At 45.4% G+C, this 12,923-nt stretch overlaps 1 protein-coding gene across 2 annotated transcripts in view; it reads left to right on the top strand.

Moving 5' to 3' along the window:
* Positions 1–12,923, top strand: part of ERN1 (endoplasmic reticulum to nucleus signaling 1) — a 78,709-nt gene that overhangs the window by 20,342 nt on the left and 45,444 nt on the right. The window contains exons 1-2 of one of the 2 annotated variants that reach the window (XM_078438295.2): positions 5,576–6,070; positions 6,193–6,313. In XM_078438295.2, coding sequence (XP_078294421.1) covers positions 6,023–6,070; positions 6,193–6,313 — 169 coding nt within the window. In that variant the 5' untranslated portion in view covers positions 5,576–6,022. Of the gene's footprint in view, positions 1–5,575; positions 6,071–6,192; positions 6,314–12,923 lie in introns of those variants that run through there. The other variant, XM_078438296.2, reaches the window with a different exon arrangement.

The raw sequence follows: 12,923 nt of genomic DNA, 5'->3' as shown, positions 1-12,923 counted from the left end.
TTTGCACGCCACCTGAGAAGTGTATGGCTTTCTCGTTCACGGTGGGGGGTCTTCTGGATGTGTGCGTGCACCTTTTTTGTGGGGGTGGGACGCCCCATTGTTGTAAATAGAACCAGCACTACAACGCTTATCAAGCGTAGATCACTTTGGAGAGCTGGGTGTGAGACGTGTGCATGGCACCACTTCCTCCCCCTGACTTCAAGATGAAAAGTCTGTGCTATTTTTATTAACTTATTTATGACCCTTGTTATTAGGTAGTCAGTTAATGTGTGTGCGGACTATTTCTTGAAATGTGTGTCTGAAACTTACGCATTGTATTTCTTGGGAAGATGCAGCATTTCTGGAAACCCTGATGAAAAGCCTTGGGTTTTCCTCTGTTCTCAATCTTGGAGGCGCTTACAATATGCTTGCCTGCTGTTCTTCCTGGGGCTGGGGGCAGAGGGCGAGTAGGAAGGAGCAGCCACCTCCGTGATAGACATAGCAGCTGAAACCAAGCCTTGGGCTCTCCAGGTACTTGTGAGCTGCCTCCTTGCCTGACCAGTGCTAAGTACTAGTTCCAAACAGGTGGGTTTTTAAGAGAGGCAGTTTCATTTGTTTGGTGCTGCTTAAACACATACCTATCTCGTGTGTCCCTATTCTCTTTACTGAAGACATTCTCTAAACAAAGTTACTTAACTCATTTAACAGTTTGTTTAAAGTAGGTTCCACGCCCAATGTGGGGCTCGAACTCACCACCCTGAGGTCAAGTGTTGCATCCTCTACTGACCGAGTCTACCTACTGAGCCAGCCAGACCTCCCTAGAACTCATTTTATTTTTTTAAGTTTTTAAATATTTATTTTTGAGAGAGAGAGAGAGAGAGAGCCAGGGAGGGGCAGAGAGAGGGAGACACAGAATCCGAAGCAGACTCCAGGCTCTCAGCTGTCAGCACAGGGCCCGAGGTGGGGCTAGGAACCCACGAGATCATGACCTGAGCCAAAGCCAGACGCTTAACTAACTGAGCCGCCCAGGCGCCCCCCAAAACTCATTTTAGAAAAGATTTTTTTCTTACCTGAAATACCAGGTGCTGAGTTAATTAATGCAAGAGCAACTAACAATTAGCTGACTTTAGAATATTAGGGTGAAATTGTTGGTGGCTCACCTCTTAATCATCTCTGTATAAGCTGTCGGTAGTTGCTTCCGGGTCTTTGTAGTAAAGCTAAAGTGAGTGTTGCATTTTATGAAATGGTGTGGGTGCTGCACTTTGCTTTACCATCGGAACACTGAACACAAGGACACAGTCCCTGTCCTGCGTTTCTTTTCATGGGAGGGAGATTCTTGCTGAAGTCCAGACTGAGCAGGGCTTCGGTGAGGGCTGTTTTACCACTGAACGAACCTACATGAAATAAGTTGGTTTTAGTAGCAACGTTTGTCCTGCATCATCTGCCCTGAATTACCAGGCTTCCTTCATAGTCCTCAGGCTGGGTGTTTCTGGGATTGCTACCTCAGGGTCACCTCCTGGGAGAGAGCGTGCGTGGCCAGACTTCCATGAGGACCAGCTGGCTAATGGGTGTTTAGTTTTAGGTTAGAGTAGGTTACCTGCCACTAGCATTTTCACCCTCCATAGCGTTACTGGGATTACTTGCTAGAAGTCATCATCCAAGCCAGGAGTACATATCCCACTAGTTGCAAAAATGAGTCAGATTCCAGGGAGTCAACTCGAAGCAGATCTGCAGAATCAGGGTTTTTTTTTTTTTCCAGTTTCAGGCTGTCCGGAAACGAGTGTGTATAACACACACCTATGGCCATTTCATCCATCATAGAGAGAAGAGAGCCCTAATGGCTGAAATGGCTGGGTGAGGTAATGTGCAAGTTCATTACTGTGAAGCAGCATTTTTAGATGTTCAGGTACAAATGGTTCTCAGCTGTGCTCAGTATCCCAAAAGGCATCTAGAAGCTTATTTAATTCACGTTAGTGATAGCAACTGTATCTGAGGGCAGGCAGCTTTCAGAAATGCCGGGGGAAAGGTGAGAAATTTTGTCATATTAATTTGCCATGTGAAAGAATTACACCATTCAGAGTGTCTCCCCAGACATTCTAATTGGAATTTGTCAAGAGCCTTTAAAGAGGAGAGAAGCTTGTGACAGGGTTTGTGACGTCCGTATGGACACTGTGATTAACTGTTGGCACTCTCAGTTGCTAAATTCAACTTCTAGCCAAACCTGGTATTTTTAAGATTTTCATAAGACTGTGTTAGTTATGTGATTAGTGTTTTATTTCGATTCACCAACCAACCATAGACAATTGCTCTTCCTGTGGTTTCCAGGATGATCAGACGAGGCAGGTGGCTTTTGTTTCCACACTAGTAATGAAGCAGCACTGATATGTTTTAGTAAATATTGACCCTTTTTAATACTAATACCGTGATAAGCTATATTTGGGGGCATTTAGTTCATTATCATTGTACTGTAGGCTTTAATAGCAATGACAAAACTCATCTATTCCTGGATGCACACTGTCTTACTGAGGGACCTCTTTGTTTCTAAACTTTTATTTCTGTTTGTTGGATATTAATGATCAAAGGTGGTTGAGTTGCCTAATATGCTGAGGGGCTTGCTGAAGCTCTTCTAACTTTGAGCTTCTGTCCCACCTGCTAACTTGTCCATCTTCTTTCCGTTTTATAAAAAATTCATCGCAGATTACATGATCATATCATAGAAAATTTAGAAAATACAGGAGGAAAAAAAACTGTTGCCATAGTTTTGTAATATTTCTTTCATCTTTTTTCTGTGTGTGTGTGTGTATATATGTATATATATATACATACATAGAAATACAAAATAAACATGAATATATGTAATATAATAAACATGAATATATATAATATAATAAACATGCATATATATGTATACATATATATGTGTGTGTATATATATATATGTATTCATGTTTATTTTGAGGGAGAGACAGAGAGCATGGGGGAAGGACAGAGAGAGAGAGAGGGAGAGACAGAATCCCAAGCAGGCTCTGCAATGTCAGTATAGAGCCCAATGTGGGGCTCAATCTCACGAACTGTGAGATCATGACCTGAGCTGAAGTCGAGTCAGATGTTTAACCAACTGAGCTACCCAGGTGCCCTTCTCTCCATATATATTTTTAATGGTGCGTGTGTGTGTGTGTGTGTGTGTGTGTGTGTGTGTTTTAGGACTGTTTGGGATTGCGAGTGACAGAAATCTAGTTCCAACAAATGTAAGCAAAGAGGAGGAGTTTCTTGTAAGGGATGGTGTGTGTCTGAGCCCCATGACAGGAAGTTGTTGGCCTGAGGAACAGTAGAAGCCAGGGCACTCTGTCCGTCTTTCAGCTGTTTCTTCTCAGGCTTCTTTCTCTGTTTCAATCTTTGTCTCTCTCACATCCAGCAAACATCCACAGAAATCTCTCGAGTTTTAATTTCTTACCAGTTGAGCGACCAGAGAGTTCACAATTCTCGTGTGATCCCGAGACCTGTTGTACAAAACGACAGGTGGAGGGGCCTCGGCAGGCCTTTCCACCTACCGGTCCCCGGGTATGCAGGCACTCTTCCCTTTTCATTCATTCCAGCTCTAGACTGCCCCCAGCTGATGTGATCTCACAGTCCCACGTCCCGCTGCAAACCCATCACCTTCTCAGTGGGGGATAGCCTTAAGTGTCCTTCAGCAACAGGCCTTAGCAGTCTTGTCCCAGGGCCACTGTTCTGCAGGCCCATGTGCTCCGGGCAATGTCCGTTTCTCCAGTTCAGGTGCGAACAGGTTCAGATGAGTCTCAACAGCGGTCTTTAATCTGCAGGCTAAAATAATCCTATCCCTAAAACACTTGGTATGCACGACCTCTGGATTCCCAGCTAGGGCAGGCACCACCTTGAGGCTTCTGTTTTCCTAGCCAGGTCGTACCCAGACTAATTTCCTAGTTCCCAAGATAGAGTTAAAAGTCTTCCTGTGATTTGGGGCTTTACACTGAGAATAGACTCCGCAGGCAGTGATAAAGCTTGCTCTTGTTTCTTCCATTCCAGGTGAGTGGGCCCCAGGGGCTCTGGGCAAGGTAAAGGGTGGAACTTCTTCACCTCTAGGCCGGAACCAGACAAGAGCGGAGATGAGTCAGGCTCTGGCAGCTGCTTCGCCCCCTCTGCCAGTGGGTCTCCACAGGAATGCAGGGACTGGGGTGTCTGTCCTGCCATCTCAGGCTGCTTTGGAAAGAGCCATCGGGCTTTCCTTATTAAGGTATTAGCTGGGTGCCATCCTGGTTCTTACCGAGAGTGGGCAGGTATATATTGTAGGGTTAGGCTGCCTTGCACACATAAAGCCCCAGTCTTTCCTGTTTAGTGCTACAAGCCAGCCATACTCCTATATTTAAAAATTGTTGTGCCAAAATCCAAACTCTCACAGCATAAGCAAGTTGCGTTGGCCTAGTTTTAATTTAAGACCCACAGGAACCAGGTGGCTTATGGGACAGTATGGTGACAAAGAGAAAGTCTTATTACAGGGTTGGCATTGCTGGGGGCGCCTGGGTGGTTCCATTGGTTGAGTGTCCCACTCTTGCTTTCAGCTCAGGTCATGATCTTACAGTTTGTGGGATCGAGCCCCGCATCAGGCTCTGCTCGGGATTCTTTCTCTCCCTTGCTCTCTCTGCCCCTCGTCCACTTGCACAAATGCTCTCTCTCAAGATAAACAAACATTTAAAAAAGCAAGCTGGAATTGAACACCTCAAAAGGGTGTTGTCTCAGGAAACCTTACCAGCTATCACCTGCACATGGATGTATTGCCTGTGCGCATGCGTGAGCCCCCACGCACAGCTGTTCCCATGGCAACTGCAGATGAGGGTACAGTTCTTAGCAAAACTGGAGGATAGGCAGACAAAGAAAATTTGTCCAGTATAATTATCACCACGGTGTACATTAAAATTTGGATTCTGTATTTTTCACGTGAAAATGTATAGAAGCATTTTTCTATGTTGCTGTAACTTTACCCAAGTGCTATTTTAATGATTACATAATATCCCATTGGGTGTTTATAGTTTATTTCAGTCATTTAGATGTTATTGGAAATCCAGATCTTTCTAGTTTCTGTGTTTGTAAATGGGAAATGGGATATGATAAGCATCATTGTGCACACACCTTTTTCTGTTTCTGGAACTATTTCTTTAGGATACAGAATGGGAATTATAGGATCAAAAATCTGAGCATTTTTATACTTTCTGGAAAGATTGCACTGACTTATAATTTTTATTGGCACCAACAATGGATGAGAAAGTGAATTTCACCACCTTTGGCTGCTTTCTGTAAAGAGTGTGTGTGTGTGTGTGTGTGTGTGTGTGTGTGTGTGTGTTTTAACAAATTAAGCATAAAAAATTTTATGTAAATTACATTTTGACTATAAGTGAAGAACGATTTGCGTTATATTTTTCATATATTTTCTTTTATAACCTGTCTCTTTTGAAATCTTGGTGTTTTATTGTTCTATGAACTTTTCTTTTTCTCTTTTTTTTTTTTTTTAACTTATTTTGAGAGTGCATAAGCCAAGGAAGGAGAGGGAGAGAGAGAGAGAATCCAAAGCACGCTCTGTGCTGACAGGATGATACGGGGCTCGAACTCAAAAACCATGAGATCATGCAGACACTTGACTGATTGAACCAGCAGGCGCCCCATTGTATGAACTTTTTATGTAATGAGAGCTGCTTTTCCTATTTTGCTTTAAACACTTTTTCCTAGCTCTTTGCCTTTTTAAAATTCCGTAAGTGCACATGGGCAAGTGTGGGTATGCTGGCGTTCTTCTTTCCCAGTGAGTCTTGCAGGATGACCAAGTTTTAGAAGGTGCAGTATAACCAAGAGAAGGAAGTCCGTTAGAAAGCTGAGCATACTTTCTTCCTCTGTTTCAGTGGAGCTGCCCGTGGATTATTTCAGAATCCCTGTCATTGTTGTGTCAGGTGATAAGCCTGTCTGTCTGCGGGAAGGATTGCTGCTTAGGGAGAATAAAGCAACTAGGATCTAGTCCTGACTCAACTGTTGTCTAGACATGTGCCTTGGATGCGGGCTCTCTAACCTCAGCGTCTTCATCTGTGAGGTGGCAGATTTTAGAAGGATAACTTTTGGAGTGGGGTGGGGCGGCGGTGGGGTGGGGAGTCTGTCTGTGGTTGTACGTGCCCAAGATGAAGATTACTATTGAACATGAACATCTCATTGCAGATTTTTGGAAGTCCCAGCACAGTGACACTTCCCGAAACCTTGTTGTTTGTGTCAACCCTGGATGGAAGCTTGCATGCTGTCAGTAAGAGGACGGGCTCAATCAAATGGACTTTAAAAGAAGGTAATTTGGATATGGTCCTTGATTGACCTGGGCATTTGCTCAGCTACTTCCCAGGAAACATATTCCAGAAAAACAGTTATACATTTTAATAAAATTAAAAAGGATAATGGAGGCAAGGAGAAGAGAGGGAATTATACTCAGAGGGTATGTTTACAGCTTGAATTGTGATTATTCACAAAGTGCATCAGTTGAAGAGGAAGCTTTATCTTTTTTTTTTTTTTTTCTTCTGTCCAGATTTCATGTTTAAATGGCTCTAGGCTTTTCTATTAATAGTTCTGGCTGGTAGGTCTTTTACAAAGACATGCTGCATTAAATTTTTTTTTAAGTTCTAGCTAATGATTAGAATCTTGTAATCATAATTATAAGAACTATCTTCTGTAACCTCAAATTACTCGTTTGTTTTTACAGAGGCTGAACTACTTGAGGGCTGTAAAGTTTGACATTCGTCCAAGTTAGCCGCTTTATTGGGTCTTTACGTTGAGGGAAGTGAAACGCTGAACTTGTTTCTCATTTAATCTACTCTGCCTCCGTTTTATGATCTTGTCTTGCTGGTGATAGTTAGCACGGTAGAGTCCTACAGCTGGGAAATTGTATTTGATTTCCAAAGCAATCCTCCTGGATAAAGCTATGCAAATCCAAGGATTTGGGGCTTTCAGAGTCCAGTAATAATTCTGATTTGGCCCTAGATTAGAGTCTGACCAGCATACTCTCTTTCGTCACTGATCTGTGACTCATTATTTACATGAGCACAGCAAGTGTGTTTCCTTCGCTAATAAAATGTTCTCAAAACAGTGTTTTGAATGGAAAAATATTGGCATATATCGTAAGGTGACACATCATTGTATCAAGCCAACAGCAAACCTGGTTACGGTCCATAGATGGCGGCAGCTGGGGCATCACAGACCACCCTGCCTCACCTGTCTGAGTGGGTCCCTGCTTGGATCAGCAAGAACCTCAGGCAGCCGGAAGGACCAGCTTTCTCAGGAGTGAGTGGCCACAAGAAGACTGTAGGCTTTCAGCATTGTATTACAGCCTCCCGGAATGTTATCTGTACCGTCTCTCCTTCATGTTTAAGCCTTCTAATGTTTCTAAAACAAAAGTAGAGTCCTTTAAATTTCACAGTGTCTGATTTTGTCCAAAGGTGAAATCAATAAATCCTCAACAAAAGGTTTGAGAGAAACACTTTTTACCATTGAATGTTAGGGCTGGGCCACGGTTTTCTAAGGGCCTCTGGGAGGTGGTAGGAACTGCTCTGAGCTTGGCCAGCTGAGAGCAGGAAAGATTTCTGAAGCTGTGGTGAGCTGAGCCTTGTGAATTTCTGTCGGGAGTGAGGCCTGCAAAGGAGGCAGCAGGTCTAGGTCCTGTTTGGGAGGAGCTTAGGGAGTAGAGGTGGAGGGAGAGAAGCAGAGGGCATGTTGAGCCCTACGGTAGCATCCTGGCTTTTGTACCCGGACGAACAGGAAGCTGGGACCATTAATATGACTGAGAGTGAGTGACTCAACACTAATCCTGCAGTGCAGTGTGGGAGTGTGGGCCAGTGACAGGCCAGAGCTGTGGGGCAGACCTGAAAAGGGGAGCAGGGGGATGGGAAGAGGTGGGAAGGATGAGAGGCGGGACAGAAATACAAATCAGTGGAATCCAGGAACAGATTAGGGAGGCAGAGCAGGGAGGTGTTAAGAGACACTTAAAGGGAGAATTTGAGAAATCTCAGTAAGGTCTGATAATTTCAAGTGATATTCATTATGTTCTAAGTCTCACTGTTTTTCTGAGAATAGACTGGCTTTTTATTTATTTATTTTATTATTTTTTTTAACATTTATTTATTTTTGAGACAGAGAGAGACAGAGCATGAATGGGGGAGGGTCAGAGAGAGAGGGAGACAGAATCTGAAACAGGCTCCAGGCTTTGAGTTGTCAGCACAGAGACCGACATGGGGCTCGAACTCACGGACTGCGAGATCATGACCTGAGCTGAAGTCAGATGCTTAACCGACTGAGCCACCCAGGCGCCCCTAGATTGGCTTTTTAAAGTTAAATTCAGCCCTGGATACCAGTCACTATCTATATTTCTACACTAGATGTAAACACTGTGTATATTACAGTATATCTATGTATTTCTACACAAAGGTTAAGGGTGATAATGCATAGAGACCCTGAGTTTTTGACTTCGTTTTGATCTTGCAATTATGACTAAAGATTTCAAAATTGATATTTCTAAACCATTAATCTGTAAATCGCCTATAATGGTATCCAGATACTGTTCCAGGCCCTGTGGGTACAGCAAATGAAAGAAACAGACAAAATCCTCTCCCCCCTAGAGCTTTCATTCTGGCAGGAAACAAGGAAATAAATTACGTAGTGGTGATAAAAGCTATGACTTTATTGAAGAAAAATAAAGCAGGGGAGTGGAATAGAGAGGGCCAGGGGTGGAGGTGGGGGTGGGGGCTGCAACTTTCAACAGTGAAGGCCCCACAGAGAAGGCGCCATTTGAGCAAGAACTCAAGGAGGCAGGGGAGCCTTTAGGCAGAAGGCATAGTAGGGGCGAGGGGGGAGAGTCCTCCGTGGTGGAGGACTTGGAGTATGAGAGTGGCTACAGGGGGGGCAGGGAGTAAAGGAGAGGAAGAGGAGTAGGAGATGAGAGCGCCAGTCCTGCGGGGATGCCATGCTCTCTCCATACAATATTTATTACAGAAATGCCCCCCTACTGTCCTGGAGTGAAATCTATAGACAGTAACCAAACCCCCCCCCCCCCCCCCCCCACACACACAGACACACAATTTCAGAAAGAAATACATGTATTGTGCAGCTGGTAATCTAACAGTGGACTAATAGAAAAGTAATTCTTACTCACCTACATGTAATTTAACATGTAAATACCCTCCTACACGGTGACACTCCGCCGTGAGTGAATGTGGTGCCCGCCAATGCAGACTGATAAAAACACCAGGACATTTAGCGGTGCCCGCATCTCCAAGATGGCGAGCAATTCTTGGTAATGCTCCACACGTCAGAAGTGCGACCTCGCCTGCTTCATACAGTAGTTAAAGTCTGGAAAGATTACTCGTATAAAATTATGCAAAAAGTACTTTTGTGCTTTTACATAAGTGAGGTTGTAGGCTCCAGGGAGTTATCAAAGGTTTTTGGCCTGTGGGAGTGTCTGACGGTGTACAGATTTGACGTGATCTTTGGCTGTGCAGTGCCTGCCCCCCCACAGCTCCCACCAGTCTCTGTGACCGCCAAGAAATGCCCCTCACAGATTTCCTGAGTGCTGCCTGGCAAGCTGTGCCCTCCCCATAGAGGTATAGCCTCCCCATAGAGGTGTAGGGCCTGGTGGCTGGTGTGAGGCTGTTGGCCTTTTTGAAGCCACCACTGGAGACATCTGAGCAGGGGAGCGACTTGCCCTGGTATTGCAGACTGATGTTTGTGTCCTTCCAGAATTCACGTTGAAGCCCTCCCCCACAATGTGGTGGTATTTGGAGGTGGAGCCTGTGGGATTTAGCTGAGATGAGGTCATGAGGGAGGGACCCCCATGATGGGATTAGCGGCCCTTTTGGGAAGAGGAAAAGCCCAGAGCCTTTGCTCTCTCCCACCATATGACAACACAGTGAGAAGGCTGCCGTCAGCAAGCCAGAAACAGGGCTCTCACCAGAACCCAGCCATGCGGACAGCCTGATCTTGGGCTTGTAGCCTCCAGAACAGTGAGAGGTAAATGTCTGTTGTTTAAGCCACGTAGACTGTGGGATTTTGTTAAGGCAGCCTGAGCTGGCTAAGACACCTGGCCTCCACTTTACAGGGTTAGCAGGTGCCATGTTGAGACTGAACTGATGAGGCCAGGAGGAAGCTGGAGACCAGGCGGAGGCTGCCGCACCAGTCCAGGCAAGGGAGGCCGTGGGCCTGGGCCTGAGAGGCAGTGGGGGATCAGAAGCAAATGGAAGAAACTTGCAGATGCAAACAGACCCCTTTAACTCATCAAGCCGGGGCTATGCACAGTATCTACCTGTTACTCCATTTCATGGTTTCCTGACTGTTTACTTGTTTCAAGGGCCAACAGACTGTGAGAGTTTTGTTTTCTTTTTTCTTTCCACAGAGTGGTTTTGGCAGGTGCTTTTGTTCCTCACCCAAACATGTGTTGCCGTTCCCAGAAATGAACATTTCTTACACCACAGCAGCGAACTGCACCTAGTACAGAAAACGAGTTTTATTTGCTTTCAGAAACTAACGAGTTCTGACACCACGCGAGGTGCAATCTTTCTAGGCTGTGATTTTGTGACTGTAGCAACAACACTGTCTGGCTTTGTCTGAAATTTCACCAGTGGGAGATAGTTGAGTGTGTGTTTCTTTTCTGCACTTTCAGCCCAGATGCAAACAGAAAACACTGCTGCCCTGTTTGGCGTTAGATTGGTTTTCTAAAGCTTGCTTTGGCTTGGTGGGGTTGAAAGGACTTTCTTTTGGTATTGCCTGGGCTGGTTTAAGGCTTCTTGCATTCACTTTGAGATACCATTTGACTAAAGTTAACGAGCTAACTAGGATTATTTGGAAGAATAATAAAGAATAAACTAGATAGAATAGAATACAAGAATAAAGTTACGTGAAATTGGAAGAAAATCTTCCCGCCTGAGTTCACCTTTCTTACGTGTGCCTCTTCCCGTAGTTCCTCCTGGTGCCGACAGCCACGGCCCCCCCAGTCTGGAGAGTATGGTGATGCTCTGCTACTTGATCACTGAGTTCTGTCATGTAGACTGAAGTAGTGTCTCTTCAATGTGGCTCCTTTTTTTTTTTTTCTTTTCAGTTTTTATTTATTTGTTTTGAGAGAGAGAGTGGGGGATGGGCAGAGAGAAGGACGAAAGCGAGAATTCCAAACAGGCGCCGCACCGTCAGCGCAGAGCCCGACGCGGGGCTCGAACTCATGAACTGTGAGATCATGACATGAGCCTAAACCAGGAGCTGGACGCTCAACCGACTGAGCTACCCAGTCCTTCTAGCCAGTATCTCAGCCAGACTCATTTCCTAGGTCAAGAGAACAGCTTCCTGGCTGCCTGCCATCTCTGTTGTCCTTTACCCATCACACTGCTGTCAGACCTGCCCTCTAATGAGACCACGGACCAGGCTGCACCTCTGGCGAGATAGCCTTGGTGCTGTCTAAGGCAGTGCCCTAAGTGTGGTCTGCCCACCTGTGTTACCTGTCCACGAGAAGTACAGAAGGGATCCTAAGAGTCATCCGTGCTGGGTTAGAATTTTCAGTAACTGGTCCCTCGCCACAGAGAAGGCCCCAGTCCACAGAGTGAAGTCTAAGCCCCTTCGCATGCATGCGAGGTCCTTCACCATCTGGCCCTCACCCTATCTCTAGGCCTCAGCAACATGGGGCCTTCGCTCATGTGCCCTCCCCACCGGCAGCCTGCAGCGTTGGTCAGGCTCCTTATAGATCTGTTAAGATCCCCTTCACCGGTCACCTTCTTGACCCCTCAAGCAGGGTGAGCTCCTTTCCTCATCTGGATTCGGGGCACTTTGTGCTTGTGTTGTGAAACTTTGTTTGCATTTGTCTTCCCACTGAATTCTAATTTCTTTATTATTTTCTATAGAAAAAAAAAATTTTTTTAACGTTTATTTTTTTTTGAGAGACAGAGCACAAGCAGGGTAGGGGCAGAGAGAGAGAGAGGGAGACACAGAATCTGTAGCAGGCTCCAGGCTGTGATCTGTCAGCACAGAGCGTGATGTGGGGCTTGAACTCACAGAGATCATGACCTGAGCTGAAGTCAGACGCTTAACCGACTGAGCCACCCAGGCGCCCCTGAATTCTAATTTCTTGAGGTTGGGCTCCGTAGACAGCCAGGGATGCTCAGTAGATGTCTCAGGCACCTGATGCTGACTCGGGTCCCAGAACCCTCTGACTAGATGTCTTTGGGGAACCCTGAGAAACAGATGAGCCTGGGCTCCGCCCCCTTGGGATGCATTATCTGTCACCTGGACCACTGTCACGGCAGGTTCCGGTTCCAGTTTCTGATCTGGAATTTTGTATGGCTCTTTGTGACTTTTTGCTGTCGGTTTTTCTCTCCTGTCCCTCCGGCAGCGAGCACGTTCCTCTGAAAGAGAGATCTGCCTTCAGAGGTGTGACGGAAACATGAGCAGGGAAGTGTGAGAAGGGGCGGTATTTCGTTCATGGTTCTAATCTGTCTTCTCTTACTGAATTTTCTAGGCTTACGATATGCATTACTCCCTTTCTACCTCATTGCTTAAGCACAAGAAAAGTGTTTATTTGCTTTCCATTGTTTGGAAGGACTGAAAATTAAGTTGTGAGAGAGGATATGAGAGGGGCCTGTTTTGAGTATCTTGAAAATGTGTTTTCTTTGTCGTGTTTTCCTTTTTATCATGGAAGATTCTAAACATACGCAAACTTAGAGACAATGAGAGGTACAAACCCTCATGTCCTCCTCATTTAGCTTCTGTGAGAACCAGCTCGTGCTCAGTCTCCTCTGTACCCCCTCTGGCGTCCTCCCTCAAGCTTGGGCTTTACCTCAGAGTGACACGTCTCTCGTTGTGAGGTCTCTCAAACAGCTGTCACTATGCTTGGTGGCATAGATTTCCACTCCAGTGGGTATTCTTTGCACTCTTAC

The sequence above is a fragment of the Panthera onca genome, chromosome E1 (genome assembly GCF_046562875.1).
Source record: "Panthera onca isolate mPanOnc1 chromosome E1, mPanOnc1 haplotype 2, whole genome shotgun sequence".
Taxonomy (NCBI): domain Eukaryota; kingdom Metazoa; phylum Chordata; class Mammalia; order Carnivora; family Felidae; genus Panthera; species Panthera onca.
The sequence above is the reverse complement of the archived record's forward strand: the minus strand, read 5'-3'. Positions and strand labels throughout refer to the sequence as shown.